Source organism: Emydura macquarii, unplaced genomic scaffold (assembly GCF_026122565.2).
Source record: "Emydura macquarii macquarii isolate MOO-44397 ecotype Brisbane River unplaced genomic scaffold, CSIRO-AGI_Emac_v2 contig_3395, whole genome shotgun sequence".
In the NCBI taxonomy this organism is placed as follows: Eukaryota; Metazoa; Chordata; order Testudines; family Chelidae; genus Emydura; species Emydura macquarii.
The window spans coordinates 1-26,021 of record NW_027133532.1 but is presented as its reverse complement, the minus strand read 5'-3'; the positions used below and the strand labels follow the sequence as shown (position 1 = coordinate 26,021).

Genomic DNA, 26,021 nt, shown 5'->3' with positions numbered 1-26,021 from the left:
AGCTTGCAGATAGACCTAGCTGGAAATTATTCCCCTCCTGGGGAAAGTTTCCACGAATCTGGGGGAAGAAATAATTGTTCTCAAAATTTTCAAGGGAAAAAAAATCCCTTTTTCTGAAAAACGGGAGGGGGGGGGACAGGACCCATGTTTTGTTTTCAGGTTGGCCACTGAAAACTGAATTTTACATTAACTTTTCTTGTTTTTTGCCCCAAAACTGCTCTAAACCAAAAAATAAATAAAATTAAATGAAATTCAGCTGAAAACTGTTTCTGAGGAAAAATGAAACCTTTCCAGGGAAACCAGAAACTTTTCATTACAAAAACCAACCACCTAATTTAACTGAAAAGCCAAATTTCCATCAAAAAATGCTGGTGGTAAAAAGCCAACCTACCTTAGTGCTAAAATTGCCAGATTCAACATCATCCCGCCGGTGTCAGCTGGGAAAAGCAAGTAAATTAGCAGCTAATGATCCCACCCCATCTATGCTGCATTGCCTTCCCTCTTCAACCTCAGCTATCTCCCTTCTGCCACCAGCTACAGTTCATTGTGGGCAATCAACGGGCTGCATGAGATGTCTGTGTAGACAGGAGCAGGAGATCTGAGCAGAAGAGAGGCAGAGCTGAATGCATCAGTGACTCAATTATTGGGTCCTACGTGACACGTGTGTAAGATGTGGGGCTGGTCCTGGCTCTTTCCGTGTTCATCTCTCTGCAGTTAGCGACCAGCCTGACGCAGTGTGCTCTGTGCTCAGTCAGCAGGAGGAAGTTGGCTGAGGATGGCGTCTCAGTGGATTGCTAGAGTGATTTATAATGTCACCGGTGGAAGCAGGACGGGGAATGATCGGCTCAGACACCAGTAGACTTTGGGAAACATCGGAAGATGGAATCAGGGTTTAAAACCTCCCACGGTCGGGATGCCCAGGGAGGAGATTCAAAGGGCACCACGGTAAGACTGTGTGTGTGTGTGTGTGTGTGTGTGTGTGTGTGTGTGTGTGTGTGTGTGTGTGTGTGTGTGTGTGTGTGTGTGTGTGTGTGTGTGTGGGTGTGTGTGTGTGTGTGTGTGTGTGTGTGTGTGTGTGTGTGTGTCTTCAGTGCCGTGCTAAGGGGTGTCGGAGCTTAGTTCTGTACCCTCCGCAGTGTGGGAAGTTCCTTGAGAAGGGGAAGGGGGGCGGAAAAGGATCAGGACAAGGCTATGAAGTGGCAGCCGGCCTTGAGATGGGGCAAATCTCTTCTGCCCCCCATGGCTGTCCATACCTTCTCTCCAGATCTGGGCACCTGTCAGGGGTGTGCTTGTAGCTTCACATTGGTAGTTTCACCAGGGGAATCTCCAGCCATGCATTCAGTTGGTTACCTGGACCTCCCATTTTGTGGGGGCCCTTCGCAGTTATTTTTAATAGCGGTTGGAGCAGGACACAATAAATTCAAGCTTATTCTGGAGCTGCAATATATACAAGCTAAGTCACTGCAGGGAGGCTGCGTTCTCCCCTCGATCTCTGTGCAAACCTCCCACTGGATCCGCTGCGGCTGCGGGGGAGTACGAAGGTCTGAATTTATCCCCGGGACCATAATTCAGAGGACGCTGGATAAATTGGAGAACTGGGCTACAGACAACAAAATGAAATTCAGCAAAGGCAAATAGAAGGTGCTAGACTTGGGCAGGAAAAGCAAATGCAGAATGGAGGGTAGCCAACCTGGCAGCAGCACAGCTGAGAAGGAGCTGGGAGGGGTGGTGGATCACAGCCTCAGAGTGAGTCAGCCATGGGATGAGGTTGGAAAAAAAGCCAATGCAATTTTAGGTTGGCTAACAGGTATCGCATGCCAGTCGCGGGACGTGACGGTGCCGCTCTCCTCGGTGCTGGAGGTGTGTGTCCAGGTTTGGTCACCAATGTATAGAAAGGACGTAGAGAAACTAGATAGGGTCCAGAGGCGAGCGACAAAGATGATCAAAGGGGTGGAACACAAGCCGTATGCGCAAAGGCTGAAGGACCTGGGTGTGTTTAGTTTGGAAAAAGAGAAGATCAAGTGGGGCCATAGTAGTGGTCTTCAAATACTTGAAAGGCTGCCATAAAAAAGACGGAGAAAAGTTGATCTGTCTTGCCACAGCGGGCAGGACAAGAGGCCATGGGTTCAAACTACAGCATTGCAGATTTAGACTGAATGCCAGGAAAAACTTCCTAAGTGTAAAAACAGTAGGACCCTGGCCCAGACGGCCTTGGGAGGTCGTGGAAGCTCCTTCGCTACCTGTGAATCCAGGCCCCTCTTCTGAGGGGTTTGTCACCTCCCAGCTGGAGGGAGAGGATCTAGCCAGCAGAGGTCGCTGCGTCACCCAGTTAAGAGGTTGCAGAATAAGACTGAGCTGTTAAAAACACAGACAGTGAATGCTGTGGAGCAGGGGGGCGGCTGTGAGAGGTGTGGGGCAGATGCAGCCATGCACGTGGGGTGGAAGGAGGACGGAGCAGAAAGGCCCCATGAGACCACAGACAAAAAATCAGAGCTGTGCCCGGCAGATCTGCCAGCAGCTGGGACATCAGTGGCTCCAGGACAGAGGGGCCCGTGGGGTACAGAGGGGCCCGCGGGGTACAGAGGGGCCCGCGGGGTACAGAGGGTCCCGTGGGGTACGGAGGTGCCTGTGGGGTACAGAGGTGCCCGTGGGGTACAGTGCCCTTTCCCCCTCCTAATCACCTGCCGGGAGAGGCCGGGTTGCTGGTGGCTGCCTTAATCTTTTGTTTGATGCCTGAATCCTCAGTCTGTTGGCTCCCTCTAGCTCTCCAGTCTGGCCTCATCCACTGCTGATGGGAACTGAGCGAGGGCTCATGGAGATCACCCCGGGCTGGGGCCTGGGGCTTCTCTGCAGTGCTGGCGTCTGAGCGTGTGGGGACACAGGGTGAGGGGGTATCACAGCGCGGCTTGACAAAGCCAAAGTCTCCAGGTGCGGAGCTGCGGCTTGACAAAGCCCTGGCTGGGATGGTTTAGTTGGGGTTGGAGTAGATACCTCCTGAGGTCCCTTCCAACCCTCAGCTTCTATGATTCCATGATAGTCACACAGTAGCACCAAGAGAGCCCAGCTGAGATCAGGGCCCCGTTGTGCCAGGCGCTGCATAGACACAGGGCAAGAGACAGTCTCTGCCCCACAGAACCTACAACCTCGGTGAGCACGAGAGGGTTACTCTCCCCATTTTCCAGCTGGGGAACTGAGCCGCAGAGACATTATGACTTGCCCACGCTCACACAGGGAGTCTGTGGCAAAGCCAGGAATTAAATCTGAATTTTCTGAGTTTCAGGGCAATACCTTCACCCCCGAACCAGCCTTCTTCACAGAGCGGCCGCCCCTTGCCAAAACTGACCAATGCACCCGGAGACTTTGGCTTTGTTGTAAGTTCAGGGTTGCGCTGGTTTCACGAAAGGTGCGATTTTAAAAAAAATCCATTTAGTGAAACTTGTACAAAACCCGCCCTGAAGCCCCATGTTCCCATGTCAGGAAAATGAAACTGCTTGAGCCCCTTTCTGTAACCAAGCCATGTGGTGTTCCAGGTCTCTGCATCTTAATGTAGACATGCTCCATGTCTGCTCCCTCCCCCAGCGCGTCCATCATTCCTCACTAGAAGAATTGCTAATCCGGATCTTCATAAGATTAGTCGGCCTTTTTCTTTTTCCCATCCTTAATGAGCAGTGAAATAGCTAACGATGTTACTGTTTAAGGCATCATCTCACTAGTGCCCATGGAGATAAGTTCGTATCTCAGAGCTATTGTTTCAGGCTGTCTGCAGACTCAGGCAGAAGTCACTGCATCAGTCAGACTTGGGGCAGTTCCTGTAAGAACTGCCAGACTGCATCAGGTCACATCCATGGTCCATCTAAGCCAGGGCCCTGCCTCTGGCCAGCAACCAATGCTTCAAAGACAAATGTAAGTGCAGCAGGAGATGTGGGGTAACCTGCCCCCCACATTAGGTCCCACCTTGGTCTCTAATAGTTAGAGATTGAGCTGTGTCCTCAAGCTGGAGGTTTAATATCCCTGCCACCGTGTGTCAGTATTAACTATTCTAACCCTGGGCGCTCCTTTTATGCCTAAAAAGGTCCAATCCTTTTTTGAAATTTGCAAAGATTTGGCACCCACATCTTCATGTGGCAATGAGTTCCACAGTCTAATTATGCAACAGTACGTGTACATTCAGCATTGCTCCATTGGCATCACTTCACCCCAGCTCATAATCTAGCCAGGAAGGAGTATAGCAGGTTAAGCACCCCTCCTAGACTGGGCCCTGGGCCCAGTGACTGAAACAGAGAGATACTGACATGCACCAGCTGGAGATCTGGTGTGTGTTGTGCTGTGGTGCTCAGTGCCTGGGGAGGGAATGATTTGATTTGAATAACAGCTCAGTTAGGCACAGGTGCTCTGGGAAAAGAAGCTATAAAAAACTGCTCCCAGACCCTGCCTGGAGGAACCAGCTGGGGGAAAGGTGATCTCTCAACACAGGGCTGGCTTAGAAAACACTGAGCTGGGGGTGGGCGGACTTTGGTTACCTTGTGTGACAGTGGGGTTTCTGTGACTTAAAGACCTAAAAGGACAGCGCTGGGCCTCAGTCAGTTGCGCTCACTTTCTTTTGAACCAGAAGCAGCCAGAGGGGTGCTGGGTGTGTAGTGAAACCTGGCGTCTGTGCATATTCAGCAAATGTAGTTGTTTGGAAACCCCCTGTGCCTATGTGGACACTACACGCTATTTTGCGGTGCAAGGAACAAAAGACACAACAGCGTCCCTGCCCAGGAGAGTTTGTTATCCAAGCAGCCAAGGGAGGAAGGGGAAGAGACAGGCCCAAGCTCACACAGCAGGGTGCGGGGCCGAGGCAGGGATTTTCGGAGCCATATTCCACCTGCCTATTGGCTAGACCAGGCTGTGCCCAATGCAGCGCAGCTACGGATCAGCTCAGCCCACTCACCGCAGCATCTGGGAGCTCATGTCAGGGCTTTCTTCTGTTCCATGGCTGTGGGAAAGTGAATTCTCACATGCAAAACTAACGGGCCCGGCTTAGAGCTGAGTTTCCCATGGGAACCGGCAGGGCTGATTGTTGCCATGGGAACCGGCAGGGCTGCCAGGGCCAAGCAATGTAATACAGTTACATTCATCAGTGCCCCCCTTCTCCTCATCACCTGCCCCCCTTCCGCCATGGCATCATCCAGAGCAGCCAATGTGAGAAGTGGGAGGGCTGAGAGAAGCCGGCAGGAGGGGCTGCATGTCTGCAGTGTCCGTCCCTCCGTCCTCCTGCAGCAGAGCTGAGGGCTCTGATGATGGCGCAGGTGAGGGTCCCTCTGCTCCCTGCAGGCCGTGAAGCGGGTGAGCTGTGGCTTTTGTCCAGGGGGCGTTAGGTCAGGCGGGGGCGATGCAGCGGGTTTCCTAAGGGACGGTGGATGTTGGAGGCTGAGCAGGGCAAATTCCACTCCAGCGCCCCAGGGTGTGAAAGGAAACCTTGGAGAAGGGACCGAGGGTGTGAAATCCAGGGGGAGCGGATCAGAGGGAGCAGGCAAGGTGTGTTTTCAGGGCGGCGAGCAGGCCCAGCGCAGCAAGCTGCCACCCTCGGCTGGGTGTCCTTGGTCCGTGCTGTGTAGACGCTGGGAAGCGACAGCTGAGCTGCTCCAGAACTGCAGCTTGCAGCGAAGGGTCTGTGGCTCAAAGAGCCGGGCACTGGCAGCCGGCAGCACCTCTGGGCATCCTCCCACTGGAGCCTCTCAGCCTGGAGTGGCTGAGCTCCTGGGTGGCGCACAGATCCCTTTGCGGGTGGGGGGGGGGGGGCGTTGGGAGGGGCTGTGGTGGGAGGAGAATGGGGGGGGACCCCTTGAGGGGGAATGGAGGGTGCACAGAGCCCTTGCACGGGGGGGCAGAATGGGGGATCCTTGCGTCAGGGCAGGGAGGAATTTGAGGGCTGGTGTAGTAGAGGCAGTTTCTTGGCGTCCCTAAGGGGTGGGAGCTGGAGGGGCAGGGTGTGGGGGGTGAATGGATGCAGGCAGCCCGGGGTGTGTGCAGTGAGCTCAGCCTGCACAGGCTGTGACGTGGGGGACCCCCGGGGCTGGGGAGCACAGGGCAGCGAGTGTCTGCGTCTTGGGTACAGCCAGAAGGCAGCGAGGGCGGCAGGGCCAATTTAATTAGGCTGGTGCCTGCTTGTCTGCATCCTGCTGCCTTAATGTACCTCCGCTGGGCCTTGCCCCACACCCAGGGGAAGGGCAGAGGGGCTCCCCCCGTTGAGGCAGGGCCTGGACTCCGGTGGACAGATGGGAGCCAGGCAGCCACCCAGAACCTACGGTGATTGTAGCTTTGCTGAATCACCTCCCTTCTCACAGCCAGAACCAGCCCCCCCGCCCCCAGCTAGCAGCCTCTCCTTGCTCTGGTCAGATGGGCTGGGGGAGGACGCAGGGTTCTCCGGGGGGCTGGAGGCCCCGTGTTTTGGGAACAGCAGTGCCGGGGTGCGTGAATCTGGGAATGTGGGGTAAGGAGGCCCCTGGGTTTGAGGGCTGGGCAGGAGGGGAGATCCATGCTTTTGGGGGGAAGGAGGCGGCTCAGTTGCTGGGCAAGGCAGGCAGCAGAAGGGGTCTGCTTTGGAGCAGGCAGGGTGCATCTGGGCTAAGGGCGCAGGGTGGGGTGTGTGGGGGAGCAGAGGGGCAGGGCTGGGAAGAGAAGTCCGATGTCTGTTTGCAAAGTGAGGGCCTGCGCCAGGGGTGCAGAGGGACTGGAGAGGGAGGTCTGAAACCCCACTTCCCCCCGCTCTGGGAATGCTCCCAAAAAACTCACCACCAGAGCAGGGGATTTTCCAGGGCCAACCAGGAACAAGCTGCCCATCCTTGGTGTGTTACACGCCCTCCCTCTGCGCCCAGTCCACAGAGGATCTGGGTGGTTGGAGCCCGGCTTTTAGCTCACACTCGCACCGTTCGTGCTTTGAGCGCTGGAGATCTGACTCCATCCCTGCGGGGCCTCTTGGCAGGAAGACTCTTACATTTTGAGGCCTCCAACCCTCACCGGACTCTCACTGCTCCAGATCAGCTGTTCAGACTGCAGCCCGCGACTGCTCTCTGTGAGTCTCCCAGTCTGAACTGAACTAGGGCATTTCTTTGTGCGGAGGCTGTGATACCAAAAATCTCTTCCAATCCTCTGCTAGCGCCGGTCCCTCTGCGTGGGCTCAGCTCTTCTAATCCTTCTCCATTCCCGCGCGTCTTGAAGCAGTTTCTCGGAAACTCCGCAGATAATCAAATGCTTTCGAATGACGGATGATCCATCCATCCATCCATCCATTCATCTTGTTTTAGGTCTTTCAGCCTCTCTCATCCCCTCCACTTTTTTTTCCGATCTGTTTTTTCTGCAGTTCTTGTCACCTGTATCAAACCACCTAAACCTGGATTACAGAATGTTTTCTTTACCATCTTCACACTTCCCCTAATTTGTTTGTGCCAAGGATGGTCTGTCCTTGTAACTCCAAACATCCATCTTATCGAGCATTTTCTTTTCCACTCTATTCAAGATCTGCTCCTGTCACTTTCTCCTTGCCCAGCGTTCAGAGCCATATAAAAAAGCAGGCCCAGTTACCATCTTGTGGGATATTACTTTACCATTTGATAGGCAATCTCCTATCGCAGATCGCTCTGCTCCTGTCTCTCCATTTAGTCCATGCCTTCCGGTGCAAAGTGCTTTTGTGTTTAGGACCAAGGCATTAGAGAGAACATATCAAAAGGTCTAAATGCACATTAAGCTTACCGTGCCTCTCTCCTAGGGGATTTTGGTAGATCAAAGTCCTCAAAATAAAAATCTGTCAACTCTTAGCAGGGTCATAAATCCATATCAGTTTTTGTCTTCTGGCCTTTGAGTTAGTTTCCACCCACCCTTTATACCAAAAACATTTCTTTGTTCTCCTTGGACTCTGTAGGTACATCTGAACCAGCACAGAAATCCCCAAGGAGCAGTAAATCCCTGGAATTGTTTATTCATCTCAGGATTTGCAGCTGTGACACCCTCCCCACTCAAATTGATGTTTAGTTTCTGGAGTTTTACAAAACAATCCCTGACAAAGATAACGTGTGGGAAGTTGATACGGGGTCTCGAGGATCTTGTGTGCACCTGCAGTAGATGTTGCACAAAAATAATAAATGTTGGTGTAAATCGCGAGTGTGTGTGTGTGTGTGTGTGTGTGTGTGTGTGTGTGAGTGAGTGAGTGATATGTCTGTGTTCTTCACAGTGTGTCCTCATCCCCCACCAGCGTCTGTGTCCCAGTTTGTCCTTGACCCCTCTGCTCTGTGTGTGTTTGTGTCCTCATCCTCTCCCCCAAATGCCTCTTCTCCCCCCTCCCCCCCCCCAACACACACCCTGTTTTCCCTCACCACTGTGTCCTCACTGGTCCCTAATACGGGTGGGTCCCTCCTCCCTGGCGTGTGTGTGTGTGCTCTTTGCATCCCCTCACCTCATGTGTGTGTTCTGCCCAAGTATATATTGTGGTGAGATCTCATCATGGAAGAAAGACCCCCCCAGGTTTCAGGAGAGATACAAGTGTGAAACAAGAAACTCAGGAATGCAGACAGCGTGTGTGTGTGTGTGTGTGTGTGTGTGTGTGTGTGTGTGTGTGTGTGTGTGTGTGTGTGTGTGTGTGTGTGTGTGTGTGTGTGTGTGTGTGTGTGTGTGTGTCCGTCCCTCCCTCCGTCCCCACTGCCCCCTACTCTCTTGTTCCTGAAGATACAGGTAACCCTCTGCTGCTTAGCTCCATTCCAGGCATGCCATAATGTAGCCATGCTCTGTAGGACTATGCACCTTCCTTTGCTTCCCTGACCATCTTCCCCATGTGGCTGCTAATCCCGCCTCCTCCCCTTCCCCCCCCCCCCCCCACTAGGAGCAGAACAATGACTCTTCTGACATCTGCTCTCATTTCACACACACCTCCCATTCCACGCTGCTTTTCCACCCCAGACGCTTTGACATTCAGTTACAGTCTTGCCTTACCAGCTGCCTCCTCCTTTCCAGCTGGCAGCTTTATAGGAATGTCACAGCAGATGTGTATCTGAAGGAAGTATGTGGAGACTTTCTGGATTTTGCCAGGGAGGTTTTACCATGGGGCGGGGGGGAGAGCCTGGGGGTGCTTGCCAGGGAAAAAAGGCTGGTATCATTGGCAGAGCAATTGGCATGATAAAATAGCAGATCAGATAGGAAGTGAGGGGCTAAAGCGTGAAGAGCCTTAACGGCACAGATGAGAAGTTTGTGTCTTGTGCTGTGAAGGAGGAGCAGCCGGGAGGAGAGACCAGAGAGGTGTTTACGGTGGCAGGGTAACAATCTCGCAGGTTGTTAATCTCTGGAATATGTTTCCAAGGCTGGTTGTGGAATCCCCGTCACTGGAGGTTTTTAAGACTGGGTAAGATAGACACCTGGCAGGAGTGGTCTCGGTTTATTTGGTCCTGCCAGAGCACAGAGTCCCTTCTCCGAATTGCTTGCAGTCTAAAGAGACACAAAACAGACCAAGAGTTGGGACTTGGATAGAACATGCAAGGAAGTGAAGATAGTGTGGAATGGGAACAGGTTTTAGTGATGGGGCTGGTTGTTGTTTCACGAGTGGGTGCTTGTTACTCGCCTAGATAAGCTAATACTGCAGCTGCTGTCTCACCTGTCTTTACCACTCACAGTTTTAGTTTCGTACTGTTTCTGTTATGAAAGGTCCCCAATTAATTCTATGCAAAGGGCCCGGTTCTGGGGGTTTCATCCCAATCCAGGGACCAGGGATATACATTTAGGGCTGCGTGTGTCCCTTGGTCATAGTGAGGTTCCCACTAGCGTCGGTGGAAGTCTGCAAGGAGAAGAAGGGGGAGAAGCTGTTCTTTATGAAATCCAGGAATTCTTCATTAGAATCACTGCTTTGGTTTCCTGCTCAGCCCCACTCACGCGTGTGTGGACGCCGGGCACTTTAGCCCTGCCCCCACCCACCCACAGAAAAGTTATTTCCATTTCTTCCCCCCTGCCCCCATGTCAACAAGGCCTTAATCACATCCTTCTCCTTGGACTGTTAAGGCCTCGAGGAAATCAACTGATCAGTCAGCTGCTTGTTAGCTCAGACTGCACTGGAAGGGATGAATAAGGTCAGACTGTGTCACAAGTCTTACTAACATGACCCACTGACTGGACGCTGAAGCTAGACAAACTAAGACAGGAGAGGGGGCGTCTATTTTTACCAGTCAGGGTAGTTAACCACTATAACAACTTAAAAAACATCACATTTGATTATTCTGGGGGAAGATCTGTGACCTGTGTTACGCAGGAAGTCGGACTAGATGGTCCCTGGCTGGTCTTGGAATTCATGAAGATTTTTTAAATGCTCCGTGAAGTTGTATTCGTAACATCTTTTTGGGCCCTCCTCCTTCATAGGTGAGTTGTATTGGGGGTTTTTTTAAGGTGAGACTGGGCTTCTGGGGGGTGATCATCTGCCTTCCCAGCCCCCCCTCCTTCTTCACAGGAGTAAAATGGGATGCCCCTTTAGAACTGGGTTTTTGCCCCCCCTCAGAGGTTTATGGCCTATAGACATCTGTGCTTGCTCAAAGACACCTGCCATTCTGGCCATTTATTACAGATTTTAAATTCTTATTTTACAGGCTGTTTCTTACATTATTTGTACACCTGCTTAGAAACTTGTTTTGAGCTATTAAATTAAAGAATTGGTTATACGACATCATCTTTTTTTCTCTAATCCATTTGTTTAACAAATCACTTAATTTATAAGCACATTTGCTCTGAGTTATGCCTGGATTCCTTTTAAGATATTTTTTTTAACTTTATTTTGTACACTTCAGGTGTGATTTGAAACCTTGGCCAGGCGGCTTTTTTAAATGCATCAGACCTTAAAGACTCCTCAGTTGGCATCTCATTAAACCCAGACAAAGCTCTGCCTGACAACTTTGTTATGAGTGGGAAATTTCTCCTCCTCAGGACTCCTATGCACAGCACAAAGCTTTTCAAAACGGTGAAGTGCTTCTCAGTGCCGTCTGTCTCTTTGTAAGCAGGACACAGCTTATCAAAGCTGGGCGTCTTAGGTATGGAGGGAGACGCTGGGCATCTGAGATGCTTCCATATTTTTCCAACATCTCCAGATGGTGTTTTCTCTCCCACTCCTGCTCTGCTGAGGTTCTGTCTGCAGCATTAAAAGTCAGTTCTTGCTGTTTTAACTCCAAGACATGTCTGCGGGCAGCTTCCTCAATTTCCCAGGCATGCCAGCGTGTGGCTTCCTCAGTTTCCCTAGCCTCAGCTGTGTTTTTAAGCTTCATTTCTGCTTGCCACTTTAGAAATTCACATTGTCTCTCTCCTGGGCTTCCAGCCAAGTAATCTCAAGGTTTGCAGCTGCCTGGCGGGTAGGCATTTTTATGTTTCCCCATGCTTATTTCCCTCACCCGAAATAAACAAACAGAAAATAATAAACTGTGATCTCCTCCTGACTCTTCTCGGCCACTGCACTTAAGGATCACTTACAATCACAAATACCAGTGCTTAAAGTGTGACCTTCATTCAGAGCAGCAAGCTGTGCATAGACCCTGTGCTCGATGTCTCCCCCCCCCCCTGTGATTTGGACTGGGTTGTAGCTATGTCACCCGGATCCCTCACTCCTGGGCCCCGACTTACTTCGCTTTGCTGTGTGGACCACCCACTCCTAGGTCAGCCCAAGCCTGAGCTCCTGTGGGCCCCCGAGCGGCTTCTGTCAAGGATCAGGACCCTCCCCCCTTGTGTTGGTGCCTGAACAGTTGGTACCTGCCCCACAGACTGACAGGCTGGGGATTGTGGCAACCATTGAGAGGCAGGAAGACAAGTCATGGCAAAACTATGGCAACAGGTGGGAGAAACAGCTGTGGTGAGTAAAATGAGCAGGATTTATGCAGCTGGTGGTTGTCACAACTTGCCCCTGGACTAGTAACTGTGCAGCAGCTCTGAGATATCTATTTAGAAGATAAAGTGGGGGGCACATAGCAGTTTTGGGGTGGTTGCAGGGAGTCCCTGCAATGGGAAGGGAGGGGAAGGTGGGGCAGGATATGGGGAGATCCAAGGAGCCTCTGTTGGATGCAATGAGCCCAGCCAGGAAAAGCAATGAAGCGTGCACCCCCTAGTAACGTAACAATCATTTATTTTGGAACAAGAGCGTCGGTGCTGGTCGTTGTTCCAGAGTAGCTCTGGCGCTTTAACGTCTCACCCTATCTTGTTCTGGAATAACTGAGGTTGCCTACACAAAGCAGAGGGGAACCGAGCAACGGCTGCCACCTCCGTAACGGCGCTCTGGGGCCCACGGGCCTTTTGTTCGATGCCTACAGAGAAAGCCAGGCTAAATAAGCATTGCAGCAGGTGTTAGCTTGCCCACAGACATGCCCCCACCCCAGGAGCTCTGCAGCTCCACAAAGGGGGCTTTTCATCTGGCAGACAAAAACAGACCATGACCTAACAGAAGGAAGCTTGCGGCTAGAAAAAGTCAGGCTGCAAACAAGGCCCCTGTTTTCACACTAATCGATTCTGGGAACGGCCCTTCAATGAGGATGTGGTAGATTCCTCAACATGTGAAGCCACTAGCCCGAGATTAGCTATCTTCCTGAACCGTATGCTGTGGTTCAAGGAGTTCTCACGCTGGATGCAGAATGCATGCAGATGGCGGGGGAGCAGTACAGGAGAGCAAACTAGATGATTCAAACGGGGGAAAGAAGCCTGCTTTTCAGAGTCTTGGCACATGATACATGCCTGACGGATTTAAAGGAAAAGCGCATGATTAAAATAACCCGCTTTGGGTGAGGGTCTCTGTTCCTTCCCTGCTGGTGGAGACTCAGCAGTCCCGGCTAGAGAATGGCAGAAGAGCACGCCCAAGTGGCAAGTGGTATGAGTAAATAATTATTATTTTGGTCTTAATTAAAAGAGAGCCTGCAAGGTGATTGGCAGAGGGACAAAAAATGTGGAGCGTTGCCTCTTTCTTTTTTTATGGGGGATAAAAGCAACAAAAACTCCTTTTAGTCTGTCGTTTGTTTCATGCCTGTTTTTTACATTAGCAATTTGGGTGTTTTCTACCCTGAAGGACTCTGTGGCCAACCAGAGAACTGGTGTAGTGAAAGGCCGAAAATCTGGGAATACTGTGTGCAGCGCATCTTGGAAAGGCTATTGCAGACCTAGAAGGGTTCAGAGCCAGATGCCGGGAATGATCAAGCTGGCAAATCTTTCCTGTGAAGAAAGCTAAAGAGACGATTAAAAGAGGGTAAAAAGAGGCTAAAATCTTTCCTGCGAGCAGAGCTAGGAGAGGATCAAAGCCTGTAAAATAATGGATGAGCTAGAGAAGGTGGATCCTTGTCTCATAACACAGGCACGAAGGGCACAGTCAATGAAAGGTGACAAATTCAGAACTCAGGAGAGGAAATTCTTTTTCACACAATGTGTGCTTAGATGGCGGAACAACTCGCTGCTCAGTGACATCAACCAATGTTGTTAAGGCCGAGAGCTTAGCAAAATGCGAAGAGGGGTTGGACAATTAAATGGCGAGCAGGAATAGCTAGCGTCGTTATAATGCTGAACTTTTTAGTTTGACAGAGACGCTAATGCTCCTGCTTGAGAACGCAAATTAATTTCTAACTATTAGAGACCTAATGCGGGGGTCAGATTGCTGCCAGATTCTTATGCCTTCCTCTCAAGAGTCTGGTACTGATATCTTCCTGCCTATTGATGTTATTTGTAATTCACAAGCTCTCAGAGACTCCAGTTAAACCAGGCATTGAACACTCTGGCTGGCTGCCTATGAGCCTTCTGTCTTCTTTTGTCCCTTCTTAGCTACACTGAGCAATTGCTTCTTGTAGTTTGGGTTTTTGTCCCTCACCCCACTTTTTTCTCCACCAGTATCTTTTTTTTATTTTTTTGAATGATTCCCACGTGGGTCATTGTGACGGGGTGACTGCCCCTCACTGTCCAGGAAAGGGATTAAGAGGGCTCTCGGAGAGGCGGCATGAAAGGCAGCCAATAGGAAGGAGATGCGTGACAGCCAATCAGGGCCCAAGAGGCCAGTATATAAGGGAGCTGCAGAGTGGAGCAAAGCCAGTGACTCCCAGGAGTTTGAAGGGGAAGGGATGTCAGTACCCTGGACAGAGCAGTGGCTGGCTGCTGGGACTCAGCTGAGCCAAAGGTCCTGAAGCAAGAGTGGAGAAGAAACTGGAGCTGTGGGGAAGTGGCCCAGGGAAATCAATGGAAGAGATGTGCGGGAGGCGCAGTGGAAGGCTGCTAAACACATAGGATCCCTGGGCCAGGACCCAGAGTAGTGGGTGGGCCAGGGTTCCCTCTGCACCCCTGATTGCCATAGGACTGGTGGCAGAACAGCAGTGGCCACAGCGGGAGGGGGTTAGAGCTGGGACTGCAGAATCCCTGGAAGGGCTGAGGAGCACAGATTGGACTGAATGCGAGACACCGTTGAGAGGGGGCGTCTGCCTGGCTGGGAGCTGATTCCCCCAGATAACCAGCAGAAGGTGTCAAGGTGGGGAGTCACACCGTGTTACAATCATGAACCAGATCAGAACCCAGGACAGTTCGAGCTGCAGCACAGCTCTCAACTCCTTGAGCTAAAGGAATAAATCCTTTAGCTACTACCACTAGTAGGCTGCTATCCTCTTAGTAGCCACGAGAGGGGGACATGACACACAATTTGTCAAATGCATTACTACACTCTCTACTCTGTTTGGAGCCTCTCAAGCTGGCAAAGGGTGGGCTGTGTGGAGTGGGGATCGCAAGATGTAGGGACTGCCAGTCACTGTGGGACGCAGACGGGGGGGAAGCAATGGTGGACGTATTCAAAAGAGCTGCACAAACATGGAGGGAGCAGGCTGGGTGCCTGGGCTTCTTACATGGCCTTGCAGAGAGAGGTAGGGGAGGTGCTTGACTGTATGCTCCGACCTTGAATGACATTTTATTTTGCTTTCTGGTAGATGTGGAGGTGATGAAACAAATGCTGCCTGGTATGGAGCCATTGGAAGACGGGACAATAGGTACCAGTAAAGAGTTATATTATTTATTAGGTGTAGTACGGTAACTCCTAGAGACAGCAGCGAGCCCCCGTTGTGTGCTGCACAGAGATACAGTGAGAGAGCAGGGCCCTGTTGTGCCGGGCACTGAATAGACACAGAGGGAGAGACTCTCTCTTAGGTGCCGTTTCTTCAGCACAAGTGGCTTAGCTTGTGCCTTTACATCCAGAAATCTAGAGCTCATCCACAGAGCAGTCACCTCTTCACAGAAGGCAATCATGACAGGAAGCACTTAGCAAAACAGTGCAACTTTCACTTTCCGGCAGCGTTGGCTCTAGCTACCCGCCCTCATCTCCTTTTGTATCTTATCTTGCAGATTTCAACCTAAAATGCATTAAAGACAAATGGATCCCAATTACCGTTACTGTCGTCATCACAGCTTTGATCATCACCATAATTGCGCTGGCGGGTGAGTGAAGGGCCGTTACTAACCCCACAGGTGCTTCACTGTCTTGTCACAGATTCTCAGTTACTCACTGCTCGCCTTAGGCACGAGACCACACTGGCCACTTGCGTTTTCCGCTGCCTCTGCTCACGCTGTCTTGGCCCTGCTCTGACTTGTCCGTTGAAGCAGATTTCCCTTTTCAGAGGGGAAATCTCTCTCCAGACCCTTTTCCCTTCCTCACCCCATCCCTGCCCCCCCAAAGAAGAAGGATGTAGGTTTCCAGCACCCACAACCCCACCAAAGCCAACAGGAACGGCCGTTGCCGAGCACCTCTGAAAATTCAAGCACTAGGTGGCGCTCCACTCCATAGAACCCACCCACTGACTATGAGACCGGACAGCAGTGTTACCTAATGGATGGAGCACTTGCCTGGCACTCAGGAGAGCTGGGTTCTCTTCCCAGCTCTGGTACTGGCCCTGCTGTGTCACTGTCAGCCAGTCACTGTCCCGCTCCTGCCTCGGTTTCCCCATATGTAAAATGGAAATAAGATACTAACCTCCTTTGTAAAGCACTTTCTGACCTGCTGGTGAGGTCTATGGCAGATGAAGGACCCAACTAAGTGACTCCTCTCTGTCTGGGGGGCTGTGACCTAGTGGTTAGATCCTTCTTCCCCCCCATGCATGTATTCGGACATCTACCAGAGTGGCACTAGCACAGCTGAGAATCAGGCTCCCCGTTCACTGCTGGAACGGCCGCAAGCTCTCTACCTTCCCTCGATTCAGGATCTCCCGAGTGCTGCTATGAAGCCATCGCCTCGGCACGTCGGCTGCCCTTCAGCCCTCTCCCCCATCCCACCCCCAGTCCAGGGGCGCGTTGCTGGAACACGCTCTGTTATTGCGTGGGACGGCAAGGTGAAGGGTGAAAGCGGGAGTGCACCGGTGTCCTCGGTATATGCTCAGGTTCCCACTGCTGTATTAACTCCCCCAGCACGTCTGGATCAGCTCCGGGCCACACACGGTGTCTGCTGTTCTTCCTGTACCATGGTAGCTGGTGTTTGTGCAAGCTGGGAGCGCACTGGCCTTTAACCATCTGCTGGCTGTTCTCCATGGCTAATTACACCGCCACATCCTGGCCCCTATAACATTACTAACTGTGTTGTGGTGTTCTATGTTGTGGTGTTCTGTGGTGTTCTCCTGAAACTCCCTTTCTTGCATTTACACTTGAAGGAAGAAAACATCTCTTTAAGAGCCATGTTAAAATGGGGCAGAGCCAGTGACTGAGGGCGAGAACGGGACGTTAGACTCTGAGTAAAGGGAAGAGGCACCAGCTGTAACCACCGCGGACTCCATCCCCGCACACCGGCAGGGACAGGCATTAAGCCACCTTCCTGTTCCCCACACGCCGGGGTTGAGCAGGGCCCTGTCTGGTTCCCTGGTGTAAACTGGAGCAGCCACGAGGCAGCTCTAACTTCCACCCTCCCGTACACACACACCCTGTGTTCCTGGTTCCTTCCGCCTTGCTCCCAGTGGCGTAACGGTAAAAAAAGAAGTGGGCACGCTAAACTTTTCAACGGTCCAGGCTGGCCAGGGCACGGCAGCACTCAGAGAGCGCAGAGATGCCCGTGCTTTGGATTGGGTTTAGGCTGGGGGCGAAAACCACCCATGCCGTCAAAGTGCGTTTTGGGTCCTTTCCGTCCCATAGAGACGTGCTTGTCCGCTGCGGTGCTCTTGCAGGCAGGCTTTGCACTTTCTCTTGCACGCACTCTGGGATACTTGCATGTTCTCTGGCATGCCCTCCGGTTCCTTGGCACAGGAAGATCTTGGGGGCCCAGCAAATACAGCCCCACCACGCCAGCATGGAGATGTTCTGACCAGAGGCCCACTGGCTTCCCGCTGGGGGTGGTGCAGGGTCCTGACTGGCCAGGGGTGTTAGCCCAGATGCCGTCCAGCTGGTGGTGTAACACCACATTGGACTGGATATTGGTGTCGGCACATCCCCACTGGGCGGCTGCTATGGGAACATCCTGGGGGAGGCTGCGGTGAGTTCTGGGGGAGCCTGGTTCTCTCCCCCCCCCCAGCTGGGGAGGAGTAATTGCTTTATTCCTTAAATGAGAAGCAGGTAAACTCTGGTTACAACATCCCCTGGGCTGGGCCAGCTACTCGGGGGTCGTGAGTAACAGGAGATGAGGCCAAGATCATCTCATTCCCTGCCCCTCCTAAGCAGCCCCACTAGATCTTAGGCCTGGGTCGCTGTGTAGGGTTGCAGTAGCTGGGTCTGTAGCACAGGTTGTAACACAGAGGTCTTCAAGCTGTGGGGCACGCCCACCTAGAAGGGTGCAGAGGACTGTCCGGGGGGGCATAGCCCCCAGCTCTGGACCCTCACTCCCAGCCGTGGTGCCCGTCCTCCGGCCCTTCTCCCCTGAGTGCCAGGCCTCGGCCCCCGGCCACAGCACCCGGACTTGGGCTCCCACCACTCCTGGCCGCAGTGCCCAGCCCCACCTCAGCACGTGGCCTTGGCGCCTGGCTTCCGGCTCCTGGCGACTGCTGGATTTGGCACGCGTGTGACCGCTGCTGGAATCCTGTGTCCGGTTCTGGTGCCCACCATGCAGGAAGGATGTTGATAAATTGCAGAGGGGTCAGAGAAGAGCCACTGGAACGATTAAAACCTGCCGTAGGGTGGTAGACTCCAAGAGCTCGAGCTATTTAGCTTAGCAAAGAGACGGGGGCGACTGGATTCTGTCGATCTAGCAGAGTCTATAAATACCTGCATGGGAAAACAAATATTTAATAATAGGCTCCTCACGATCCAGTGGCTGGAAGTTGAAGCTAGACAAATTCACACGCGGATTAAAGCATCATTTTGAACGGTTGGCGTTATTAGCCATTGGAGCGATTTACCGAGGGTCACGGTGGGTTCTCCATCATTGGCCATCTTTAAATGACGATTGGATTTTTGGTAAAAGATCTGCTCTAGGGATTATCTGGGGGCAGTTTTAAGACCTGTGTCATGCAGGATGTCAGACGAGATGATCACACAGGTCCCATTCAGGTCTTGGCATCTATGAAAATCTGTATTCCAGGCCCTGGATGTGTGGGTCTTAGTACCCCCTCTGGTGGGGATCCCCACTCAGACAGGCAGCAGCTATAGGGTCCGTCTGTCACCACTGTGCTACTTGCTTATTTTCAGTCAAGAAAACTCCCCGCTGCTCACCTTCCTCATGCCATATCACTGCTGGGTGCCTGGACGGCTGGATTGGATACCAAGGGAAATGCTACTACTTCTCGGAGACTGAAGGGAACTGGAGTGTTAGCCAGCACCACTGTTCTTCACTCAATGCCTCCCTGGCTTTGATTGATTCCCTGCAGGAGCTGGTAAGGAAAAGACGCACACCCTTTGTAACCACAGCTAAGGACATGCTAGAGGCTGTCGCCCCATGAGTGCTTAAGGCAGCTCCTTGATTCATGGAACACAGGCCCCTCCGTAGCTGGCTGTAAAATGGAAATCAGTGGGCGGGATTTGTCATTTTTCATTTTATAAACATTGATTTTTTTCCTGCAACAATGTTCATTTCATTTTTAACTTCAAATGTCATTTCCTTTGGGGGTTTTTTAAATTGCAAAATGATGTTTTTCAAAATTTTGGGGTCCCACCCTTTTTTTGGGGGTGGGGGCCTTTCCCCCCACCAGTGGAAAAAGGGAGGAAAGGTAAAAAGTGTAGGAAAGAAGAGATGTGGAAATCTGCCTTTTACAAAAAAAACAAACAAACCAAAAACAATTTCCCAAACTTTTGACAGCAGGGAAAAAGCACAAATGTTACTTTGAAGGAGAGGGGAACATTTTCAGCACAACAGGATATGCCTCATGTATTGTTAAACCATCGATAAAGGCAAGTGCAGTGTACTACACTTAGGAAGAAAAGATTTAATGCACAAAAATGGGGAGTGACTGGCTAGGTGATCATACTGCTGAAAAGAACCAGGAGGTTATAATGAATCACAAATTGAATTTGGATCGACAATGGGATACAGCTGCGGAAAAGGCGATCCTCATCCTGGGGTGTATTAATAGGAGTGTTGTAAGAAAGACACGGGAGGTCATTGTCCTGCTCTGTTCGGCCCTGGTGAGGCCTCAGCTGCAGTACCATGTCCAGTTCTGACCATCACACTGTAGGGAAAATGTGGACACTTTGGAGAGAGTCCAGAGAAGAGCAACAAAAGTGACCAAAGGTTTAGAAAACCCTGAGCTGTGAGCAAAGGTTAAAAAAACTGGGCCTGTTTAGTCATGAGACAAGAAGAATGAGGGGGGACCTGATAACAGTCTTCCAATATGTTAAGGGCTATTATAAAGCGGATGGGGATTGGTTGTTCTCCGTGGCCACTGAAGGTAGGACAAGAAGTAATGGGCTTCAACTGCAACAAGAGAGATTTAGGTTAGATATTAGGAAAACCTTTCTAACTCTCAGGGTCATTATGTTCTAGAACACGTGTCCAACAGTGGTTGTGGAATCCCTGTGATTGGAGGTTTTAAAGACCAGCTTGCACAAACACCTGCCAGAGAAGGTCTAGCTTTATTTTGTCCTTCCTGAGCCCCGGCGGCTGGGCTTGATGATCTCTTGAGGTCCCTCCCAGCCCAACATTTCTATGATGCTATGATTCCCAAAAGTTGGGAAACTGGAAGAAAATGGGAAGAAAACTCCCAGTTACAAAATGGGAAAAAAAAAAAAAAAGTAGTTTCTTTTTCCTCAATATTTTTTTGAAAAATAAAAGTTCCTGTGGGGGGGGGGGGGGAGGAAGGTCATTTAGATGAACTCCTGTTTATTTCAACTGGAAGTTCTTTGGGTCAGGGACTAGCTTTCCCAGTGTGTACAGCACCTGGCGCCATGGGGCCCTTATCTCCGTTATGGCTGCTGTAATACAAATAAGGATATCAGGTGTGTGTTCTTTTCCACAGAATTTCATGCTGCACTATAGATTGATCCCTTACCTCTGGATTGGCCTCCAGAGGGAACAAGGCGAAGGCCAGCCCTGGAAATGGACCAACGGTACCGTATTCAACAACCTGTGCGTCCTTTTTCCTTATTCACTTTCTCAGTATTAGGGCACAGAGAAAAGCAACACAACCCTGGGGTGGGTGGAGAACACGGATTGAACGTGAGATGTCAGGATTTTAAAAGCATGAGCTTTTACTGCCTGAGTTACAGAGCTAGTTCTGCTGAGGGTGCACCTGTAGGAGACTCCTAGACCTCTTCCCTAGTGCAGCCACTACAGCGAGACCAAGAGCCCCATTGGGTTACTGTGGAAGACACAAATAGGACTGGTTAGAAAAATTCCAACTCAAAGTTTTCCCTTACGGAAAATCTGGTTGTGTCGAAAGCAAAGTTTCCTGCAGGAAAAGGTCACTTGGGATGAGATTTTCCATTGGGAGAATCGACTCCAATGTTTGTTTTCAGTCAACCCAGAATGAAACATTTTGGTTTGCCATGGGGCGCTGCAGCAAATCATGGGAATTGTGGTTCTAGGTCCTTCCAGTCAACTTTTGACCCTTGTGTTTGGTAAGAGTACATCTCCCAGGATGCACTACAATGTCTCACTCATGGGTGTTTTATGTGGTCGTTTGGGGGTAGTAAGACACTGCAGTGCATCATGGGAGATGTAGTCCAGCTGGTATTCAGGGACTATAGGGAAGAACCAAGAACTACAATTCCCATGATGCCTGGCATCAGCCCCACAGTCCTGCTAATAAAAATGTTTCATTTTCAGTTGACCTAAATCTTTTATTTTTTGCACATGGGGTGGGGGCAGAATTCCTGTTCTGTGGGAAATTTAAATATTTTGACTTTTTGTCCCAGTTCGGGATGGAGAAAAAAAGGCAAAACATGGGAATGGAGAATCCATTTGTCACCCACCTCTGTGCACAGGTTCTGGGCTCTGGCTGCTTGGAGTGGAGGGGGAGGCGGAGGAAATGGGGGGACAGTGTGGGGGAGGACTTGATGCACCCAGGGGGAAAAGATAATGAGAGGGGGCAGGTGGGGGCAGCAAAAGGATATTAGGAAAGGGAGAAGTTGCTGGAAGAGGCGAGTCTGAGAGGGAAAGTGGGAGGAGGAGAAGGTCCATCAATGGCTATTAGTCAGGGTGGGCAGGGATGCGACCCCATGCTCTGATTGTCAGAAGCTGGGAGTGGCAGACAGAGGATGGCTCACTCGATGATTGCCCTGTTCTGTTCGTTCCTTCTGAAGCACCTGGCACCGGCCCGTCAGAAGACAGGATACTGGGCTGGATGGACCACTGGTCTGACCCAGTATGGCCGTTCTTATGAGCTTTGTTTACCCGGGGTTATGCCGGATTTCCAGTTTAGCTGCACTAGTTTGTGCAGTTCTGTTCACCTGGTATTCAGGAAAGTCGCGTTCAGACCCGTGCAGGTGCAGAGAAGAGCTGCTAGTGTGCTCAGGGGAATGGAAAATCTCTTATAAGAGGAAACTGAGAGCGTGGCTGGTTGAGCCTAGCAAAAAGAGAGGCTGTCTCATGGCTCTCTGTGAATAAATCGGGGGGGTGGAGGGCGGTAGACACCAGGGAGGGAGGAGAGCTACTGGAGCTAAAGGATGCTGTCGGCACAAGATCAGACGGGGATAAACTGGCCATGAATTAATTTGGGGCTGGGAATTAGCAGAAGGTTTCTGCCCATCAGAGGAGGGAGGTTCTGGAGCAGCCGCCCCATAGGAGCGATGGGGGCAAACAGCCTAACTAGCTGGAAGACAGAGCCTGAGAGGTTTATGGACAGGATGATACGTCGGGGTTGCCTGCCACAGCAGGGGGCTGGACTCAGTGACCCAGGAACTCCCTTCCTGTCCTATGTCCCCTCGCACACCGGAAAGATCTCCAAGAAACTCGGTAACCTCTGTTTGCTGCCTGATTTTCAGGTGCTCAGCTCCCCCTGCGCCATTTACAGCTGGAAGTGACTGGCTCAGGGTCATGCAGCTGGTTAGCAGCAAAAGCCTGGCAGAGAACCCAGTTCCCCTGGGTCGTACGCCACCACACCACGTCGCCTCTCTGTGTGTGAACAGGAATCTGCCTCTGATAACCCCCACGCTGCTTCTCATTGCAGGTTTCTGGTCAGAGGGGAAGGGCAGTGCGCCTACCTTGATGATCAAGGGGTTAGCAGCTCCAGATGCTACTCGGAGAGACAGTTCATCTGCAACCGGCGGGACGAGTGCTCTAGAAGGAAATTAAGCACTGCAGGAGGGGACACAATGTCTAAGATCACATAAAGGGCCAACGCAGCCTCTTCAGTGGACGCACAATTTGCAAATTGGTCATCTCTTGTGGAGCATCCTACCTCTGCAACCATTGCTCCTTCCAGATCCCTGCTGAGAAAACATCGTTATGAGGCATTAACCAGCTACAAGATAACACCATGACTGAACTGGTGTAAGGGATTAAATCTAAAATTCCCTTAATATAATTCTGCGAAGTGCATAATTTATTTAAGATATGTCTACGCTACAAGTTCTACACTGAGGATGGAAGAATCCCATGCACAGCTACAGACTGGGGACCGACGGGCTAGGCAGCAGTTCTGCAGAAAAGGACCCGGGGGTTACAGTGGACAAGAAGCTGGATATGAGTCAGCAGTGTGCCCTGGTTGCCAAGAAGGCTAACGTCATATTGGGCTGCATTAGTTGGAGCATTGCCAGCAGACGGAGGGAAGTGATTATTCCCCTCTATTCGGCACTTGTCTTTGTTGAACCTCATGGGTTTTTTCTGGCCCAATCCTCTGATTTGTCTAGGTCACTCTGTATCCTATCCCTACCCTCCAGCGTATCTACCACTCCCCCCAGTTTAGTGTCACCTGCAAACTTGCTGTGGGTGCAATCTACCCCATCCTCCAGATCATTGATGAAGATGTTGAACTAAACTGGCCCTAGCACTGACCCCTGGGGCACTCCGCTTGTGACCGGCTGCCAACAAGACAACGAGCCGTTGATCTCTACCCGTTGAGCCACATGATGTAGCCAACTTTCTATCCCTCTTATAGTCCAGCCAACCAACTGAAGTCTCCTGTTGGAGTCTGTGTCTCTCAGTGCCCTTTGCTTCCAGAGTAGGTGGTGGAGGAAAAAGGCCAAGCCCGGATGCCCCTGTCTCTAGTGTTATATCTTTTGACCATGTGCCTTGAAGACACAATAAGAGACTCTTAACATAAATAAAAGTTCCTGTACCAAACTGGGATGACCCCATTTCAAAAATAAGCTGATAGCAAGCCACTCCACCAATGGTTTGAGCACTCACCTGAGACGTAGGAGATACAAGACCCTGCTCTAAGGGACAGATCAGGGACTTGTCCGCGGGTTTGTCAGGGGTGGGTCCTAACCACTGGGCTATTCTCACACAGTCCAGCCTGGCTGCGAGAACTCCTCCCAGTGAAAGTTTCATCAAAACAGACCTTAAAAATCTGCATTTTCCACCAAAATCGCTGTTTTGGCTCTAACGGACTCTCACAGAAATACATAAAGAGACGGTGTCCTTTGTAACAGCTCTAACACACAGCACTCTAAGGGTGCAAGAAGATGCATGACCGAAGTTCTGATCCATCGCTTATTGGAGTCACTGGAAAAACCTCCCAGGCCCAGGTCCTCCAAGGTGTGGAGATGGGCACCTAAATACTTCTGAGGCTCTGGGCCCCACTGACTTCACCGAACAGCCCCCTTTGGCATGGTCACACCTGCACCCAGTGGTTTTCAACGTGTGGTCCATGGACCCCTATGGCTGAGATTTCCAAAGGGGTCTGGACATCCAGTTGAAATTTTTTAGGGGTCTGCAAATGGAAAAACGGTTGAAAACCAGTGATCCAAGACACAGTGCCAGGGCATTTGTAGCTTATTATTTCTGTTTCAAAGTGCCTAGGGGAGCCTCTCATTCCACTTCCCTTCTCTAGATGACCCCTGGATTGTCCCACGACAGAAGCACAGCGTGACCAGGGGTGTCGTAATGCCCCCCGGCAAAGGGGCAGAGAGAGGATGCAGAGGGATACGTGCGTTCTAGCTCACCAAAGAGCTTCATGTAAGGTCTCAAATTCAAGCCGGTGTCCCCCTGGTCATCAGTATCATCCTGAAACACGTATGCATGGTGTGGACGCAGATACGTGTGGACGCTGATAGTTATGGTGTTGAAGTCGGTGTCTAGGTGGGTGATCACCAGCAAAGGTGAAACCCAGGTTTTCTGTCAGACGAAGGATGTTTCTCTGTCGCTGGCTGTTTACAAGTAAATTAAGTGTCGTTTAGTTCACACTGGCCCTGCTCTCCTGAGTCTGAACCAAATGCTAATGAAGGATTGTGGAAACCACAAAGAGAGACGAGTAACAGGATGGAATAGTCAGTTACCTTCCAACACCATTTATAACTGGAAATTAAACCCCGTCGCCTTTTCAGAAACATAAATGATTTGCTGGTACTGCGCTCACCAAGTGTGTAGAAATTGACCCAGCTTCTGGGTAAATGCACTGAGTTAGGACATTGTCTGTAATAACGTGTATGTACTACGTCTGTCTCATTTACTGTACATATTCCTTCATCTTCAGACCCCAGTTCCTCCTCACCGTCACCCAGTGAAAGTGCTGTTTTGTCTTTGTCGTTTGTGACTCCTCATCTGACTCCTAGAGACTTACCTATCCTGCAACAGTCCTCGCATTAAGAGGTGGTTGTTTATTTCCACTAGGTGTCCAAACAGAGGTGTGACAGCTGCGGGCTTGGCTGACACGCCAGCGTTGGACCAGGGGACGGACAGAACAAGACACATGAGCTGCTACGGCTTGAGTCGAAAGTATATATATCCTGTGTATATCCCCCTGTGGAGCAGGCACAGACAGCCAGCTGTGACGTGCTCTGACCTGTGAGTTACGACATCACTAGTGGATCCGGGCAGAAATTTTTCGACAGGCCATTTTTCCGGTCGGAAAATGGCGATTCGTCAAAAATCAAGACATTCTGTGGGAACACGTTTATTTTGACAAAAGTTTGGATGGAAACTTCCCTGGCCACTTGCCTCCCTTCCTGGATCCTCGGTAGCCCACCTGGCGACCTGCTTAGGAGTCTGGGTTGTCAGACTCTTAGGTCCTCAGCATCCCGTCAGGTGGCTGCTGGAGAACTGGGCCTCGGAGTGCCCCTGCCTCCTCGGGAGTTTGCCCCTGGGGTTTGCCGCGGAGCTGGAGAAGTGGAACGACATTTTGGCATAATTCTTCCAAAGCAGAGTCTGAAAACAATCCCTCCCAGGGAACGTATTGCATAGCGGGCCAGTAATTGCTTTCTGGAACACACACCCACACAAAACAGGCTGGAAATGTGGAATTTTCCACGGGAGGGAAATTCCTGCCCATCCCTGCTGTGACACTGTCTGTGTATAAGGGATCCTTTGTCATCTTATTTCATATCAATATTGCAAAATGACAATAACTTGGCTGAGATATGCCATGTCAGGTACCACTGGACGGTTGTAATTGGCTAAGACTGACAAGCAATTTAATATGTATGTAGCAGTCGTGGCAAAGCTCTTTCTCGACCTCGGTGAGTCCAGCGCTTCCTTCTAGCAGTAGGTCAGGGAACTGGTTCAGTGGTTCCCA

General features: G+C 51.1%; 1 protein-coding gene across 1 annotated transcript; it reads left to right on the top strand.

Annotated features, from left to right (window-relative positions):
* Positions 1–781: 781 nt before the first annotated feature.
* Positions 782–24,106, top strand: LOC137144192 (C-type lectin domain family 2 member B-like). The gene is made up of 6 exons (XM_067534388.1): positions 782–945; positions 14,934–14,993; positions 15,346–15,438; positions 18,601–18,785; positions 20,364–20,473; positions 22,515–24,106. Exons 2-6 carry the CDS (start codon positions 14,945–14,947, stop codon positions 22,675–22,677), a joined length of 600 nt encoding a protein of 199 aa, XP_067390489.1. The 5' UTR covers positions 782–945; positions 14,934–14,944; the 3' UTR covers positions 22,678–24,106.
* The last annotated feature ends 1,915 nt before the right edge of the window (positions 24,107–26,021 follow it).